This window comes from Lacerta agilis, chromosome Z, assembly GCF_009819535.1.
Source record: "Lacerta agilis isolate rLacAgi1 chromosome Z, rLacAgi1.pri, whole genome shotgun sequence".
Classification (NCBI taxonomy): Eukaryota; Metazoa; Chordata; class Lepidosauria; order Squamata; family Lacertidae; genus Lacerta; species Lacerta agilis.
This window is the reverse complement of record NC_046331.1, coordinates 13,954,587-13,973,940: the sequence shown is the minus strand read 5'-3', so window position 1 is coordinate 13,973,940 and position 19,354 is coordinate 13,954,587. Positions and strand designations below refer to the sequence as shown.

At 43.1% G+C, this 19,354-nt stretch overlaps 1 protein-coding gene across 1 annotated transcript in view; it reads left to right on the top strand.

Annotated features, from left to right (window-relative positions):
• The first annotated feature begins 10,993 nt into the window (after nt 1-10,993).
• The window catches only part of ABL1 (ABL proto-oncogene 1, non-receptor tyrosine kinase), a 117,849-nt gene continuing 109,488 nt past the window's right edge, over nt 10,994-19,354 (top strand). Inside the window, exon 1 of the mRNA XM_033138387.1 lies at nt 10,994-12,457. Coding sequence (XP_032994278.1) covers nt 12,322-12,457 — 136 coding nt within the window. The 5' untranslated portion in view covers nt 10,994-12,321. The remainder of the gene's footprint in view (nt 12,458-19,354) is intronic.

Here is a 19,354-nt window from a genome sequence, read left to right as displayed (position 1 = left end):
AGGTTCACCCATAATGCCAAGCCACAATTAAAGCAAGGTAAGGTTTGTGAGCCAGCAACAAATTGTGGTTTGTTGACAGTAAGCAAGCCATAGTTTAGGTAGGATGCAGGTGATCAAACAAACCATGGTTTAAAGAAACCATTAAAAATAATTCTATACCATCCTTCATCTGAGGATCACCAGGTGCTATACAATATAAAAAGACAAAAATGCATAGCATAGTAACAAACAAAACAATTACTCCCCACACTCCTAGTTTTACCTGCTGACTCGTTTTTATATGCCATGCAACAACAAAGCTTTCTAAGGGAGCTTACAAGAACAGTAAAAATAATACAAGATTAAATATTAATCCTACTCAAGAGGAGATCCATTTAAATGAACAGGCATGTCTAACTGAAGCCCATTCATTTCAATAGGTCTACACAGAGTGTAACTTAGATACAACCTAACATAACCAATACATTTACTTTTAAAATCTGAATTTATTTATTTATTGCATTTATATCCCACCTTCTCCAAGGAGCTGAAGGTGATGTGCATAGTTCTCTCCCCATTTTATCCTCGCAACAGCCCTGTGAGGTAGGGTAGGCTGAGAGTATGTGACTAGCTTACGGTCACCCAATGGGTTTTATGGTTGAGGGAATTTGAACCCTGGCCTTCCAGGTCCTAATCTGACACTAAGAAGTGAGCCTTTCTGGAGAGAGCATTCCACAGCCAGGGGGTCATTCTGGAAAAGGTCCTTTCTCCAGCAACGATCCATTTTACCTTGTTTGACAAGGGCACCTGGAGGATATCAAGAGTTCCAGGTAGGTACATGTGCAAGGTGATTCTAGTTAAAAATAGTGATGCTTTGCATTCTTTTGGGAGGCTGAGGCAGCCTCACTAACAACCAACGGCTCTGGTAGCCAAAATAGTCCTTCGGGTTTTGTTTAAGCTCATTGCACAACCGTTTTTTCCAGGAAGGATGGAGGGAGGGATATTCTTTGAACCATCCAGTTTCTTCATGAGGGGAAATCCCAGTGTGCTGGCAGGAGCTAAGCGCTAGGTGGCAGACATCTCGAGAAAATCATGTGAAATCTATTTCCTTGATGCAGGCACAAACTGTCAAAGCTTCAAGGTCCTTAGATGTTTTCAGTGACCAGAACAGCTAAGGTAGGTTGACCCTTTACTGCTGTATTTATTAAATGTCATGTTGGCACATACAAAGTTTTTGTACATAGATTCTAGCAGCAAGGTCAAAGAAGAACACTCATTTTTCCATAACTCGCACATAAAACTTGACAAAGAAGGGAGGAAAGAATAGCATTAAGAAAGGAATAAAAAATAAAAGAGAGAGTAATACATATATTCAAGCTTCCCCATATGCTCATCTTTGCTTAAAGGAAAGAGTGAAATCACATAAAAAATAAAATTCATAGCAGGGCAAAATAGATCAAACAATCAAGTAGACTTGGTCTTCCTAGATTTATGCCCTTATATAAAGTTGTTTGAACCCAGTCAGACTGGAGATTGTGGAAAAGATATCTATACTGATGATTTGAAATTGTGATTACAAAGCAATAATGTCAATGGGACCCAAGGGTAGTTAAGGAAGGGATGTAGCTCAGTGGTGCAGAAGGTCCTAGGTACAATCCCTGGCATCTCCATCTGGGACAGAACCCTGCCTGAAACCCTGGAGAGCTGCTACCAGTCAGTGTAGACAATACTGAGCTCGGTATACCCAGTGTAAGGAAGCTTCCTGTCTTCCTATAATCTCTGATAGATAGATAGATAGATAGATAGATAGATAGATAGATAGATAGATATTTATTATTACGGCCATTGTCCCATCACGCACGATTTTACAAACAACATACATATATACTTAGCCTTTCTACTTAGAACTTCGAAAGGACTTTAAAGTAACAGACTAAGCAGTAAATTTACAACATAAAACATCACCCCCTATTTATAAAATTATAAAAAACATCAATTAAGGTAACACATAATTACATCCTGAGTCATGATTTAAAAGGAATGTCCAATCCACCCAGAAGTCCGTTTTTCTTCTTTTGGGATAGGACAGTGATCAGAAATCTGGCAACCGTAAGTGATCTTGGAGGGTCTTCATCATTCAGTAGGTATCTCAGTTTGGCTTCGTTCGAGTCATCGGCAATTCCCTTTAAATATGGAGCAAGAAACTTAATCCTGGACCAAGGAGTGAAGAGCACAATCAAAGATTATGTGATACAACGATTCTGGTTCTCTGCAATTACAGTCACATAAGAGCGATATTTGTCCATTGGAGAATCTATTTCTCAACACGTTGGATGGGAAGGTGTTAAACCTTGCCTTTATAAAGGCATATCTATGAGCTGAGGAAGTTAAGGAATTCAAATAATTTGGGAGTTTTAGGGGGGGTAGTAACCCAAGGTTTAGAGGTGAACAGGTACCATTACCCAATGCCATTTTCTGCTGCAAGTCCATCTCCTCTAATCTACCCGTTACTGTTCTTTTAGCAGGAACTGTATCCTGCTCCAGTAGTTTAAAAGGGGAGATTCCCATTGCCATGATTTTCAGTTGTAGTGTTTTTACCCATGGGCTCTGGAAATCATCCCTCCACATACATTGTATCAAGTACAGGTTTGGGAGATTGTGCCATAGTGATAACCAGTGGCAAAGAATAAACTTCCACAGGGCATTTTCTCTGTAATCTCTGAATCCAACCCAATATATTTTACCATACTTTGCTTAAAACCAAAAGGTTGAGGGAGCTGGAGCCAGGACTTTAGATTTCATTTGGGGCATGTGAAGAGGAACATATGGAAGGAGGCACCCCTTAAGGTATCCAAGTTGCAAGGGATTTAGTGCTTTAAAGGGTAACATCAGCACCTTGAACTGAACTTGAGAACACATCAGTTAGTGCGAAATGGAAACAAAGGACCTGGCACCCATCAGCCACTTGACCTATTAGTTTACAAAGACTTCAAGGGCAGACCCACGTACAGTGCATTACAGAGGACTTCCTCAGTGGCTGCTCCCATACTTTGGAGCACCCTAGGGAATAATAATAATTGCTCAACATAGAGGACACCAGGGCATGGCTGACCCGGGGAATCTCTGATTGCAGCACTTGAGTTTGGGAATTGCTGTTCTGGACTGGACTATGGCAGAGCCATATTTCCAAAGCAGCTTTTTCTTCAACAAAAAAATAAAATATGAAAGTGGGACTTTCTATGCTTAAGTTCCCCATGACTCTTTGCTTTTGCTTTTTCCTAATTATCTCATACCAGGAATGCTTTTCATTGCTATCTTTCACCAACCTAGACATCTCCCTGTGTTTTTGTTTAGCCATAAAAAAGGGAGGGGAATGAATGAAACTGTCCCTAAAGCAATATGGATGTCAGGGAAAGCAAATTTATGACGTGGCAGTTCAGAGAAGGCCCAGGCTTACCAGCTTGTTTACAGCACAGTTCAAACATGCACTTGAGAGCTTTTTCAAGTCTTCCAGAATGCCATGGTAGCTGGCTTGCAAAGTCAGTTTTCTGCTTTTGGCACATGGCAACGTGAGAAGTTCTATAAATCGAGAAATGTGCATTTTAGTGTCACGTTTATTAAGCTCTGGGGCTGCTTTAGTGTCAGATTAGGCATGCTGCCTGCTTGCTCTAATAAAGATAGAAGAGATACGTTGACACTAGTGAAATGTCTTCTTCTGAGTCTCTCTAGTTTTTGAAAGATATTGTATATGTGCAGATGACAAATGCCTGGATTAATTATTGTACTCGGAAAGCAGAGGCAAATTGGGGTCCCCGCAGTGGCATTATTAGCGATGAGGCCGTTAATGAAGCAGAGGATGTCTCCAACATGCTGTGTTCACAATTCCCTGTAGTTCAGGAGATAGTACTTCTTCCCTCAATGAAACATCATGCCGTCATTAGGAAAGGAATACAAAATAAAACGACTAATATCAGAATCACATTATACAAAACTATGGCGCGACCACATTTAGAACACTGTGTGCAGTTCTGGTCACCTCACCCCAAATAGGATGTTGCGGAGTTGGGACAAGTTCATAAAAGGGCAGCTGAAACGATCCATGGGATGGAGCAATTCCCCTTTGGAACCGTTAAGAGAAAAGGCAGAAAGATAGAAGCGTATAATCTTAGGCATGGCATGAAGAAAGTGAATAGAGCAAACTTTTTATGCCTCTCTTATCACATTAGAATACTAGAAGCTGGATGCCAGAAGATTTGTGACTTCCCTTATTTATTGTCGAAAGTGCACACTTACAACAGCTCCCAAGGTACTCCTGATGCGCGCGCGCACACACACAGCATCTAGAGTCTAGACAGCTGTTCACAGGTCCGTGTCATATGGAGCAGTTGCAGCAACAGTGGGACCATGCACCCACCCATTTCAGCTTATGTACCCTCATCTGATGAGATGCACACATGCACCCTTAGGCTTCTCCTGCATGGAAGCCATCACTGCTATTCCCTCGTTTCTAGGAGACAGTGGAATGATGATGATTTTATTATTTATATGCCACCCTTTTGACTGGGTTGCCCCAGCCATTCTGGGCAGTTCTGAACAAAATATTGAAAACACAGTAAAACCTCAAACATTAAAAATGGGATGGAGGATGGTAGGGATTCAGCTGGCTACATGCACTCATCAGAGCCCTGTCAACCCCTGACACGCACAGTAGGTAGCAATAGCCACCAAGGCTATCAATGGCTACTACACATGATGGCTGTATTCTGCCCCCATGGGCAGAGACAGTAACACTTTCTGAATACCAGTTGCTGGAAACCGCAGGAGGGAAGAGTGCTCGTGCTTGGATCCTGCATGCAGGTTCCCCATTGGCATCTGGCTAGTCACTGTGAGAACAGGATGTTGGGTGGGATGGGCCATTCATCTGATCCAGCACGCTCTTCTTATGGTCTTACTAGCTGGTGGGAATCACAAGGGCATCTGGTTGGTCACTGTGTCACAAGATCCTAGATTAGATGGGCCATTGGCCAGATCCAGCAGCTAGGCTCTTCTTATGTTCATATGTACAGCTGAATGAGTAGGCACACAAGTCTCCTGATCACATCTCCACTATAGTGAGACATGCTGCATTTCTATTTAGATTATAGCAGTAAGTTTACACCTATGTACATAAATTACTATACGCAAACTTTATGCCAATTTTTGCCCTCCTCTTCTCCGCAGTGGTGGAATGCTCTCCCAACAGAAATTAAGTCAGGCTTCCTCTTTTATGTGTATTTCTGCAGAAAATGAAGACAGACAGTTTCATTTTTGGCAGGCTTTTAATGTGCAATACCTAGTTTTATTGCCATTATGTTCCTTTGCTGCCACTTAGGTGTTTTTAAGTGCTGGTTGTATTTCATATTCTTCATTACCAATTTTGGAAACCATTGCAATTTTATTCACATATGATATGGTTTTATTTATGCTGGATACCTTCAGAAGAGCAGGATATAGCATTGTTATTAATAATAGGGATTTACAGCAGCCTTCGTCAACATGATGCCCTCCAGGTGTTTTGAATGACAGCTCCCACCAGCTTCAGCCAGACAGCTGTAGCTCCAAACATCTGGAGACCTGTGATGACCAGAGGGCATGCATCAGCTACTACAGGGTCTCTAAATCCTTTAGGTCTGACCTAGGCAAAATTTTATTCTGTATGTTCAGAGAGTTTTTCAGTATTACATTGCTTTTGTAAGAACATGAAAAAGAGACTGCTGGATTAGGCTAATGGCTCATCATCTTGTTCTCACAGTGGCCAACCTGTGACACACACCCAGCCTGGGCTCAAAATAATAGAGGATCTCCAGTGACACAACTGTTCTTTTAAAAATTTATATTTTATGGACAATATATCAATTAAATGGAAGAAATAAAAAAGGAAACAGAAAGTACATAAAAATACAAAAAGGAAAAAAGATAAAATAAAGAATAAGGGAAAACTGCAATTTTGTACATGGTTGCCTAATATAAGTGAAATTATTATTCCAATACATCTGGCAACCCAGCCAGATGGGTGGGGGGGATAAGTAACAATTTATTTATTTATTTATAACCTACTATATTTTTTACAAATGCATTCTAAAAGTCATTATATTTGTCCATAAACAATCTATCTCTATAAGCAATCAGTTTGTATATTGCAAGAGTTGTCATATATTCTTTTCATTGATTAAAGGGGGCATTGATTTATCTGTCTTTGGATCAATCAGTCTTTTAGCCATAGTGAGGGCACGAAGAATCCATTTATGTTGACCAGTTGTCAAATTCCATATAGTGGGTAGATAATTTTAAATAATAATATTCTCTGAAAGTATTAGGTTTTTCCCAAAGTAATACAGTATGTATACAACCTAGTATTTTCTCCCAGAATTTTGTGTGGGACACTGCATAAACATATGTTTCAAAGAAGCATTATCCTTATTACATCTCCCAACCATATGTTTTCGTAGATAGTCCCTTTCTATGGAGTCCAATAAATTCTAAATACTATTTTTTGTTGTATAAGACATACCGGTAATTTAAAATCCAACACCTTTGCTACAGAAGCTAAAACACTTTTTCACTATTAGAAGATAACACAGGAACCTTCATTTTTTATTCCATTCATTTCTCATAATCTGCACATCAGACTGATTTATTGATACCAAATATCTATAAAAAGTGATCACCAGCTTTTTAGCCTCAAAGGGTTTAATCTATTGTTCTAATATCTCTGGTGTCTTAGATGTTGTAAAAGCTGCTTGGCCAAAGAAGGTTATTAACAAATTCTGCAACTGCAAATATTGCCATTGGGCCATCTCCGATAAGTGGTATCTTTTAAAACAGCATACATATAGAATTCATCTTCCTCATCTACCAATTGGTCCAGAGTAAATTCATCCAATGCAACCATGCTACCCCCCCCCCCCAAATTTTTAAAGTAGGGTTTTTGTTTTGTCAAGCAATGTTAGAACACTACCTCTTCTTAACTAGCACAAACCACAACCTGGTGCAAAAATAAAGGTGTTTCAAATATAGGCAAACATAGTAAGACTGCAGCTTTTTGGGGTTTTTATTTTAGAGAAAAGGCGAGTAGGAGACAGCAAGATAGAAGTTTATAAAATTATGCTCAGCATAGAGAAAGTGGATAAGGAAGAACCTTTCTCCCTCTCTCCAAACACTAGAGCTCATGGACATCAAAGGAAGCTGAATGCTGGAAGCTTCAGGACAGGCAAAAGGAAGGGATTGGTCACACAGCACGTAATTAAATTATGGAACTTGCTCCTGCTGGAAGCAATGATGGCCACCAACTTAGATGGCTTTTAGGGCGCATTGGACAAATTCATGGAGGAGAATAAGACTACCAGTGGCTACTAGCTATGATGACAATGCTTTGCCTCTACAGTTGGAGGCAGTAGATGCTTCTGATTAGCAATTGTTGGAAACCACAGGAGGGGAGAGTCCTCTTGTGCTTGGGTCCTGCTTGCAGGTTTCCCATTGGGACATCTGGTTGGCCATTGTGAGAACAGGATGCTTGACTAGATGGTCAACTGGCCTGATCAAGCAGGCTCTTCTTATGTTCTTATGGAGACAAGCTGGATATAAATAATAATAATATTGGGCCTAATGAATCAGATTATTGGTCTATCTAAATCAATACTGCCTATGCTGACAGCGGGTTTGGGGGTTTCAGGTGGGAATCTTTCCCAGGTCTATTTGGAGATGCTGGGGAATCAAACCTGGGACCTTCTGCATGCAAAGCAGATGCTCTACTCCCTAAAACACAAGGACTGGGAAAGATTCCAGCCTGAGACCCCAGAAAGTCACTGCCAGTTAGCATTAAAGATTCCAAAGACAGACCCTGGAATCTTCTGCCATGTGATTGTGGGGGCCTCTGTTCCTCTCATAACATTGACTGCAAAACCAAGCCACTCTGGCTGAGGCAGACTCTCTATCTTAAATCACTGGCAGTCGGAATCAACCACATAGATGCATGGACCACTGTTCCGAAACCAAAAGGATTTCTGACAGTAAAAGCTGAGAAAGACCAGCGATTCTTGAGAATGACCACCAGTCACTGCTATGACAGATAGTATGGACTGGTAGCCTTGTATGTTTCCATAGCTGGGTGTGAGGGGGAATTCAGGATGGAGAATGGCAAGCTATCAGCAGTGGCATGGAGTCTGTCCCTCACCTACCAAAACATAGAATAGGTAGAGCATGAACCTCTTAATCTCAGGGTCATAGGTTCGAGTCCCACATTGGGTAAAAGATTTCTGCATTGCAGGGACTTGGAATAGATGACACTTATGGTTCCTTCCAACTCTACAATTCTATGGTACAGTCGTACCTTGGTTCTCGAATGGAATCCGTTCCAGAAGTCTGTTCAACTTCCAAAAACCAAGGCACGGCTTCCGATTGGCTGCAGGAGCTTCCTGCACTCAGTTGGAAGCTGTGGAAGCTGCATCGGATGTTTGGGTTCCAAAGAACGTTCGGAAACCAGAACACTCACTTCCGGGTTTGTGGTGTTCGGTAGCCAAAACGTACGAATACCAAGGCGTTCAACAACCAAGGTACAATTGTACTATGTTTCTAAATCAGGCCCATTTGCATTGGAAAATCTTCCGATACCCCTAGAGAGTGATCTAATTTAGGCATATTTATTTGGTAGGTGTTTAGTAAACGAAGTCTCAAGCTTTGGAAACGCTAAGCTTGCCTAATACTGTATTCACAATAACAAGTCTTGCCTTGACTTAAGTCATGTCTTGCTAAATTTTCCAGAGTTCTTTGAGAATGTCAACAAGCCTGCAGCGGGGGTTTGTGTATTTGATCCATAGATTTTGTGTACTTTTGACTTTGAAAAACAGCTTGGACCCTCAAGTCTGATATCTGTTATACAGTACTCACTTACATGATGGGACTGAGCCCCACCCCCTTGATGTCATCCATGGGGCTCAGCAGGGATTTTTCCAGGGGGTTCCCCAAAGTAAACTACGAAGGGGAAAGAAGCAGGCTAGTTTCTTTAAGAAAAACCACCAGCACCACAATAGTGCCCCTATATTTTGCCTTAAAAAATAAAAAAGCTTCTAAAAATGCTTACATGTACTTTTTAAAAATGGAAGCTGGAAATCTGGAGATTATGTGGGATGCCCCCCTTGCAGATGTCTTTAGGTTGCTCACACGTATCATGCCTAGGCTTTGAACTCTCCGCCAAGATCTAATATCAATTTACCTGTGAGTAAATGGTTGAACACAATGGGTGCCCACAGGAAATTTCTTGAGAGGGAGGGAAACAATGTAAAACACTAAAGAGGAGAGAGCAGGTTAATTTCTCTCACAAAAATGTAAATAATTTCCTTTTAGTGAGGTGGGCTCAGACCTGCTATAATTTTATCAATGTGTAATTCTTTTTATCATTGTCTAATTGCTTTTCCCTCATGTTTTTATCCGTTCTTATTTTTAGCTGTAAGTCACTTTGAGTCCTTCTCAGAGAAACAGGCAAGGTGTGTGTATGTGTATCTATATCTATATCTATCTATCTATATCTATTCACACACACACAGTATACTTGGTTTTAATGCTTGTATAATGGTTCTCGTAAAAAAAAAAAAGCAACCAGTAAGTGCAATTAATAATTATGGGTTGTATCCAATTCTAGTCCTACTTTAGAGCCGACCCACTGAAATGAAAGCTGTTAGTTAATGGCATGGGCGTCATTAACCAGACCCATTTGAATCAACCTGCTCTAAGTAGGACTTACCTGGCTGCAAGCACTTACCTTTCAACAGTTCTACTCTGAGTAATAATAACATCTACATCTTTTGCCTCATAGCTTCTACAAATGCTGGAGACTTGCTTTTTCTTTTTTAAAGGAAACCTTGGAATCTCTCCCTCGCCCTCCTGAGTAAGAGGCCCCCCTGCTCCCACCCCAGCCTCCCCTCCCCTCCTCCCTGGTCGGGCCGCTGTCCCTGCGAGCTCCTCCCCTCGCGCCGCTGCTGAGAAGGCGGCAACAATGAGCCTCCTCCGCAGGCCGGTTCCCTTCCCATCATGGCCGCCACCGGGTGGCCGCCGCCGCCGCCCCAGTGCTGGCTGGCTGACACTGACTGACTGGACCCAGCAGCCCCAGGACGAAGCAACCCCCTGCCTCCGGGGCTGGAGGGCCGGGAGGGCGTGGTGTGTGGGCGCGTGTGTGTGGAGAAGCTGGGAGAGCGAGGGGAAAGCGGGGGTAGGGGGGCTGCCCAGGCGAGGAGAAGCGGTGGGAAGCCGCACTGCGCCCGTCAACGTCGCTTCGGGCCTGCTCTGAGCCACCTCCCCTTCCATTGGGAAGGAGGGAGAGGACCCCACCCTGCTCAATTCCTCCCCTTCGTTCACTTAACGCAATCTGAGACCCCCTTTCTTCCCCTCAGTTCGAGACCTTCCCTTCTCTCCCCTCCCCATTGGACACCCCTTTTTTCTCGGTCGCATTTGAGACTCCCCCACTCTTGCCCCCTCATTTGAGACCCTCTTCTCCTTCCCCAAACTCAGACCTTTCCTTCTCTCCCTCATTTATGACCCCCTTCTCTTTCCCCGCTCCCCATTTTCTATAGTGATTGTGTGTGTGCCCCGTCCCGTCAATATCTCTTTTCTACCTTTAAGGCTTTGGGATATATTAACACCCTACCCCGTTGTTTTCATCATTATTTTTTGGATATTTGGAGTCTTGTGTGCTGCTCTCTCTCTCTTTCCCCTTTCCCCCCTCTTCCTCACATTTTCTGCAGGGAGTTGCACTACGTGTTCCCCTCAGTCTCTCTTACACACCCTCCCTTAAAAAAAAAAAATAGAATCTGTGACTTTCCTCCACTTACCCATTGTTACTCATTTTAACTTCACCCTTTTACCGCTCCTTCCCTTTCAGCACTTTGATTTCCATTTAACTGAAAGAAGCTTTAATTAACACCGCCCCCGCCCCCCAAAAAAGTAATAGGAATTTTCATTCTCCTCCTTCCTTCTTCATACAGACTCTGTATTCCTCAAGGTTTTGTTTTCCTGCCTCTCCTCTTCCACTTGGGGGGCGAGGGGGGAGATTCCCTCTTTGTTGACAGGACCTCATTCTCCATTCCACGCATTTTTCATTCCATCTGTGTTTCCTCTTCCCCTCAGTCCCTTTCCCTTCCTTCTATGATTGCAAACAAACACACTCTAACTCCCTGACTTTCTCCTGGCACTCAGCTTCAGGTGGTCTCAACTTTTCGGTAGATTTTGGATGCTGGGTGGGGATGTGGGGTGTTCTACTGCTTCAGAGTCGACTGTGCAAACCCCACTAATCCTCAATTTGAGCTCTTTTGGGTCATTCTGGGTGTCCTTTCAGTCTTCGGTCTTTTTTTTTTTTTTTTTTGCTGGAGTTGATCCGAAGCATCTGCCTTCCCAAGGAATATCCCAAGAAACCTTTGCGAAGCAGCTGAGCTGGGATGAAGCTGGCTTGGTCAGGCTTTTATGTGAAAACCTTCCTACTGCGGTGCAGATTTGGACTAACCACCTCCCTCCATCCTGGAGTTGTGACTCCTGTGTCAGGTGACATACGTATATTTATGTGATCAGGTCAGGAGCATCTTAATCTCTCTTTTTGCTGATGACTTTAATATTTGCTTCTTCAAAATGACCCCCTCCAGCACAATTATGCATTTCACTTTCACTGGGACATCAGAGAAGTGCCACTGGATGACTTGTGACTTTTACTATGGGACGGGTAGAGTTTGGCACAGACCATGAAGTCCACTGAAATATTCCACTTTCTGTGGAACCCAACTACAGAGCCTCAGAAATTTTTAACTGCTTTATGTCTTTTTTGTGATCTGGGGAAGAATCAATGACCCTGTCACACAAACACCTTTCTTTCAGACTTGAATAATACTTGAAAGCCAAATGCTGCCTTTTTTTTTGGCCGGTGAGAAGTGATTGCTATGCAAAAGAAAAGAAAAGAAAAGAATTTTGATACCGATCTGAAGGAAAATGACCTCTCCCTGCCCTGGGTGAGATCTAGTATTGGCTCACCCAGTGGAAGATCAGGGACAAGACTTCTTCTTCCCCTCTTAACTTAAAAAACTTAAAAAATAAATAAATTAGTGGCTTTTGTGGCTGCTAAGTGGAACTTCTAATATAGTGTTCTGAGAAAGAAGCAGTGTCTGGAAAAATGTGCTCTGCCTCTTGACTTGAACCACATGCCTTGAGTGATCTGGTCTCCGTCCCACGCTACCCCCAAGGAACACACTTCCTTGTGAAGGTATCTCTGCCAATCTGGAAGGTTGGTGTCTTCTCAGGTCGGGACCACCCACCTTTCAATACTTTATGGGTCAGCAGCCTGGAAAAGTTCTTGGGGACCAGCGGAGGCCGAGTCTGCCCACACTTCACTTTATCAAAGGCCCAGGGAAGAAGGAAGCATCCAGGCATGGGTCTGCCCACTGCAACATCTTTCTGGTTCACGGTAAGAGCCTCCATGTCTTAATTTTAACTCCTTTTTTCCATGCAAAAAACAATTGCTTAATTTGCATTCAGTGTTTTCACCTGTGTTTGCAAATGTAGCAAAAATATTAATTTGTGGAAGTGTATGACACATGGAATTAAGAGAAATGGAGGTTTGTACAAACGGGTCTGTTTTATGAATACTACATACCACATTCGACATTTGGGCAATTGAGGCATTTGGGGGTTCTGATTCTGATGAAACTATAAGTCCTGTGTTTTCAGGTTGAAGGCCTCTGTGTCATGTGACACCTTCTAAATTGTAGCTGTACTCGCATCCACTAGGTTGTGGGATTCATTTTCATATAATAATGGTAGCTAGCAATACGTAAAATAAGAGGTCACTTTTTTGGGAGAGGTTGGAATTTAGAGAGAATGCCGTGGGCGTCAGTCACAAAATGGTGGCCATGGAGCGTTTGGCATAACACAAAATGGGGTTATTTCCCAATATCATTTCTGAGCACCATAGGAGGGACCAGTAGGCACAGTGGAGTCTGCAGGCACCATGTTGATGTCTACCAAATAAAAGAAAGAAAGAAAATACCTAGTGGTTTTCAGACTTCTCACTAGGGGACCTTTCCATGTTGAGCTGATGATTTTCTGTGTATCTCTTGTGGAATCTCTGATTGCAGCAGTGATGGGGCAAGGGCTGAGCCTTTGTGCTGACCTCGCATGAGCAACTTGCATCTAGGATACATTAAGGACCACCTGAGGCCTTATAACCTAGCCCACTCACTGAAGTCAACCAGAGAAGTGCTAATGGGCATTGAATATCAAAACCCCCATGCTGTGGAACACTCTTTTGGCAGAGATTCAGCAGGAACCCTCGCTTTTGACTTTCAGGTGTCTCTTGAAGACTTTGTTGATGCTTATCGGCCAGTGCAGTTAATAAAAAACTTCTTGAGTAGCCAGTCATTTTAATGATAGTTTTACATTGCATTTATAAGTTTTTGTGTTGCTGTACAGTGCCGTGATGTTTTGTGAAGGGTTGGTATGTAATTATTTTTGTAAATATGAAATAACACACAAACTACACTCTAAAGCATAGGTAGGCAAACTAAGGCCCGGGGGCCGGATCTGACCCAATCACCTTCTAAATCCGTCCCACGGATGGTCTGGGAGTCAGTGTGTTTTTACATGAGTAGAATGTGTGCTTTTATTTAAAATGCATCTCTGTGTCATTTGCGGAGCATAGGAATTCATTCATTTTAAAAAAAATCAAAATATAGTCCAGCTGCCCCCAAGGTCTGAGGGACAGTGGGCTGGCCCCCTGCTGATAAAGTTTGCTGATTCCTGCTCTAAAGCTTACTTTGTTCTCCCCTGTGGCTTCACATTGCAAAAAGAAGATTGGCAATGGAGGTCTGGTTGTATTCCAGGAAGGATCAATGGCAACTAGTGGTGATGGGTATGTTCTGCCTGCACTGTTGGATGCAGTATGCCTCTGAATACCAGTTGTTGGGAATTGCAAGTGGCGAGAGCTGCTGTTCTGCTCATTTCTGGCTTGTGGGTTTTCCATTGGGGCATCTGGTTGGCCCCTGTGAGAATAGGATGGGCCCCTTTTGGCCTGATCCAGCAGCCAGTCTCCCATTAAGGAGATCTGTTGTGGTAGCAGAACCTCCATGCCCAGGGGCAGTCTCCTGCTGAATACCAGGTGATGGGAAACAGCTAGAGAGGTCTTACTTGCAGGGTTCTCAGTTGCGGCATTCTTAGTTGGCGATTGTGAGAACAGGATGCTAATCTAGGGACACCCCCCCCCCCCGTCTGATCCAGTAGGGCTCATTTTACAATACTGATACTTTATACAGGTGGTTATGGTGATGAAGTACAATTACCTGGACATGATGTGGAGGTAGCAGGTAGGGTGCATTTCTTCAGTGACTTCTTGCATATTGACCAGTAGATAGTCCTGACAGTTGCACATACAAAATGAAGGAGAGGCAAATCAAATTCAGAGCTCCACTGTGGTGTTTCAGTTAGAGTTTTGGACTTTGACCTGGGGGAGCTCCCCACTTGGCCATGAATATCACTGGGTGTGACCTTGGGCCAGTCACTGCCCCTTTCTCTCAGCCTATAACCCACCTCACAGGGTTGTTGCATGCAGATGAAATGAGCAGGAGGGAGACCCATGTATATGCGGAGAAAAAAGGAGGGTATAAACGTAATAAAAAATAAAAATTAATCTGCAATCCAAATGCTGGGTCCCCTCTACCAGAGGAAGCCTACAAAATTATGCACTCCCAATTGTTTAAATAAAAAAAAGTCATTTATCTGACCAGACCTTAAGTAAGCTGAGCCTAGGTGAAAGTTTCTGGTCAGCACAATATGGGGAGAGGAACACATCTCCTTTTTTGTATGTGCTGCTTTTCAGGAAGCTGAGCTCATCTGTTTGTTGTAACTGAAGGTGGAGTTCAAGGTTCCGGCTCCATCGCTTGTGAAATCCATGGATATCTGGGCTGAAAGGAATGAACTCATGGTCCTAAGAGACTTGTAATATGTGTTACAAAGTGGAGGAATCCAGAGATCACCAGTAACACGCACACACAGAGAGGGAGAGAACTGGTGTGAATAAAGCTGCCACTATCCAAGTCTCTGTATCTCTTGTATAAAAAATATTAAAACAGAATACAAGATCGTAATGTTAAGAATAAATGGGAGATGGCCTGGTGTGAAAATGATCTGCAGAATCATACTTTATACCCATGGGAGATGTTGCCTGCATCTCCTTTCCAGAATCTGCTGAGCTTTGAATTGCTTAGATGTGGTCATATCTGGACCATGACAGTATTAAGAGATGCACTAGGGATATAAAAACATAGGAAGCTGTCTTGTTTAGAGTCAGATCATGGTTCCATCTAGCTCAGTATTGTCTAAAATGACTGGCAGTGGCCCTGCAGGGTTTCAGGCAAGGGACATTCCCAGCCTCTGTATTATATGCAGAAAGGACACATGAATCTGATGATACAGTTTGGTTGTGGATTTTGTTGGTAAAGAGCCCAGGAATACCGTGTAAACTTCCAGTGTAGACACAAAGTGGGCTGGTCTCTTAACCATTACTAGGAGACTTAAGAGTGCTCTGAATACTTTTATGGCCACTAGGCATTCTTCTGAGTATCAGTTGCTGAAAGCCATGGGGCAGGATGTGCTGTTGTGTTCAGTTCTTGCTTGTGAGCTTCCCATTGGAGCATCTGGTTAGCCACTATGAGAACAGGATCCTGGGTCATTGATCAAATCTGTCAGCTAGGCTCTTCTTATGTTCCAGTCCCACTGTCAGAAGCAGTGTGCCTCTGAATGCCAGTTGCTGGGAATTTGATAGATTTTGATTTTATATTTGTATTCCACTTTTCCAACAACAATCACATGCATGGGGAGTGTTTATCTTGTGCTCAGATCCTGCATGAGGATTTCCCATTGAGGCATCTTGGTGGCCATTGTGAGTACAGGATGCTGGACTAGATGGGCCACTGGCCTGATCCAGCAGGGCTCTTCTTACATTCCCCTGGCTTCTCCAGATGAATTGAGGATGAATGAGTTGGTCTTGACCACATATTTTGATTGAGTAGCAAAAAATCTGGAGACACCTTTGACCAAGCAGTGTGTTGAAGAATGGGCATGATATGCACTAAGATGTTTGAACCAAGATGTTCTGCTGGTGGTGATAATGCACACAAAGAAAGACACACATCTTTTTTACAGGAATCTGTTGTGAGATGTCCACAGGGTGGCAGGAGGAGGCTGTGCTGGATGCAAGTGGGAAGCATTGCCTGAAGAAACTGTCACAATATCTGATATAGTTTATAGGTGAGGGAAGCTCAGGCCCCAGGGCTGAATCCATCCCTCCAGACCTCTCTATCCAGCCCTGGGATATCTCTCCAGGCCCTGCTCTACAATTCTATGATTCAATGATTCATGCCCATTTCACCATTCTGCTCCCTCCTTGATTGTCTTTACTTGGCTGCAATGTATCCTTGGACTGTGATAATGCACCTTTCTCTTTTTTGGATGGAGGTATGCATGTGTGTGTTTTGGCCACAACATAAAACATGAAAGTGCTAAAGAGTTGGGATTATGCTATCCCAGCACTGCTGTGCCTTTCCCTCCTGTGGAAGATTGTCATGGCTGTTGCTGGAAAGAGCTTTCTCGATTTTTATAAAGGAATATAGAAAACTGCTTTATGCTGAGCCAAACCACTGGTCCATCCAGTTCAGTACTGTCTACAATGACTCCAGGATCTCAGATAGGGAATCTCTACCAACCCTACCTGGATGTACTGCTAAGGCTTAGACCTGGGGCCTTCTGCATGCAAGACAGATGCTGTACCAATGAACTATGTATGGCACCTTCCCCAAATGAGAGAGGAAAAGAGCCTATGCTTCCAAACCATTCTGCTTTTGGTTTTGAAAATGTGTTCCAGAAACTGAGGGGTTCCTAGCAGGTTTTCAGGGATTCCTTTGTGGATGGTAACTAGGAGCTTACATTTATTTTTATTTTTTTGATGCTATTAAACTTGTTCCCACCCCACACATGCATAGGGAAGTGCTGGGCATGATGTAGGTCAGACTCTGCCTTCAAACAAGCAACAGTAAAGGCTCCATAAGCCTAGCCAGCACCCTGCATAAATGGTCCAAAATGTACAAGGGAAGGAGCGACCAGTGGTGGAGCTTCATGCGGGGGGGGGGGGCGGAGAGCAGGCGGGGGGCTGGCGTGAGTCCCGGGGGCATGGCGCGTGCCCTGGGGCGTGGCGCCCAGTGTGGGTGGGTGGGGGAGCCGCAATGGCACCCCACTAGGATCGCGCTGCTGGGGGCGGTGCCCTCCCCCTGCACTCCTCTTCCTCCGCCAGTGGGAGCGACTCTCCTATGAGGAAAAGTTGCAGTGTTTGGGGCTTTTTAGTTTAGAGAAAATGTGACTAAGAGGCAACCTGATCTAAGTTTATAAAATTATGCCTGGCTTGAAGAGAGTGGATAGAGAAAAGCTTTTCTCCCCCTCTCAAAACACTAGAACTTGTGAGCATCGAATAAAGCTGAATGTTTGAAGTTTCAGGACAGAGAAAATAAAATACTCCACACAGTAGTTAAACCATGGAACTCACTCCCACAGGAGGCACCAACTTGGGTGGCTTTAAAAGAGGATTAGACAGATTCATTGAGGAAAGGGCTGTTGATGGCTACTGGCCATAATGGCAGCAATCAGACTCCATGGTCAGAACAAAATCGAAAATTCTTTCTAGTAGCACCTTAGAGACCAACTGAGTTTGTTCCTGGTATGAGCTTTCGTGTGCATGCACACTTCTTCAGATACACATGGTCAGAGGCAGTAATGTTTCTGAATATTGGTTGCTGGAAACTTCAAGCGGGAACATTGCCCATGTGCTCAGGTCTTGGTTGAGGATTCCCCATTGGGGCATCTAATTGGCCACTGTGAGAACAGGATGCTAGACTAGATGGGCCATTGGCTTGATCCAGCAGGAAGGCTATTCTTATACCCTTAAGAGTTAATAGTGAACACTTATAGCTTAACTTCTACTCATTAATTTGGTTGTGGGTTTCGTTTTGAGGTGTTTTTTAAACAATGGTTCAATCTGGTCAAGGGAACAAGTGGGAACAGCAGTGAAGTTGCTGATGCTCCTGTGTGAGTCCCAGCCTTCATCATCTCCTGGAACAATCATTGTTCTTCCTTTCTTCTTTGAAGTATTTGGAATTCATGTGCCAGGAGGGTAGGAGGATAGCTTCAGTTTGGAAGTGGTTCAAGTTTCTGCCGGGAGAATTTCCCTTTACGATAAACTGCACGCGTCCCCCAAAACCATCTGTGTTGACAGTGGGATGTGTTTAATGAGCCAGCAATGGGCAGCATGTTGCGTTCCTGATTTCATTTGCTCCTCATTAAAGAGTTGACACAGGACAGGCATGTGTAGTTGTCCCCCCACTTTTTTTTGTTTTGTTTTAAGGCTATACTTGCTTGCTGTTCGTTTAAAAACCCTGGATCCTTTACTTCAGGACTGGTGTGACTGCTATGAGGAAAGTTTGCAGCATTTGGAGCATTTTAGTTTAGAGAAAAAATGAGTAAGAGGCAGCATGGTAGATAATGTTTATAAAATTATACATGGCATGGAGAAAAGTTTTTATTCCTCTCTCATAACGCTAGAACTCATTGGCATCCAACGCAGCTGAATGTTGGAAGATTCAGGACAGATCAAAGAAAGGCTTTCATTGTGCAGCACAGAGTTACTGTGGAACTCATTTCCCCAGTTGCTGGGAACCACAGAAGGCAAGAGTTGCTTTGCCATCATGTTCTGCTTACCTCTGTAGGAGGCACTTGGTTGCTCACTGTGAGAACAGGATTATGGACAAGATGAGCCACTGGTCTGATCTAGCAGTCTTGTCTTATGTTCTTATGGTTTTCCAAACTTTTGAACTCATAGATCCCTTGGTGAGCTTATAAAGTTGCCATTGGTCCCCAATCCAAATTCTTAGTGATGAAAATGAAATAAAGTTAAGAAATAACAACATCTAATCAACATTTATTCATCTTCAACCACAATTACAAGGGATAATAAATGTTTAGAAAATAAGGAAGTAAAACAATTGAAAATAATGATGATACCATACCACTCTGGACCTTAGAAGAACTTTGCTGGATCAGGTAAGTGGTCTATCTAATCCAGCATTCTTTTCTCACAGGGGTTGATCAGATTCCTCAGTGGAAAACCATAGAGCAGGACCTGAATACAAGAGCACTCTCTCTTTCTGTGGTTTCTAGCAACTGGCTTTCAGAAACATTACATTATCCATGCACTATATTTCTGACACAGTTCCAAGTTAAAGTTTTTGCACTGTATGAAGTCAATGAGAAAAATGTATAGGCT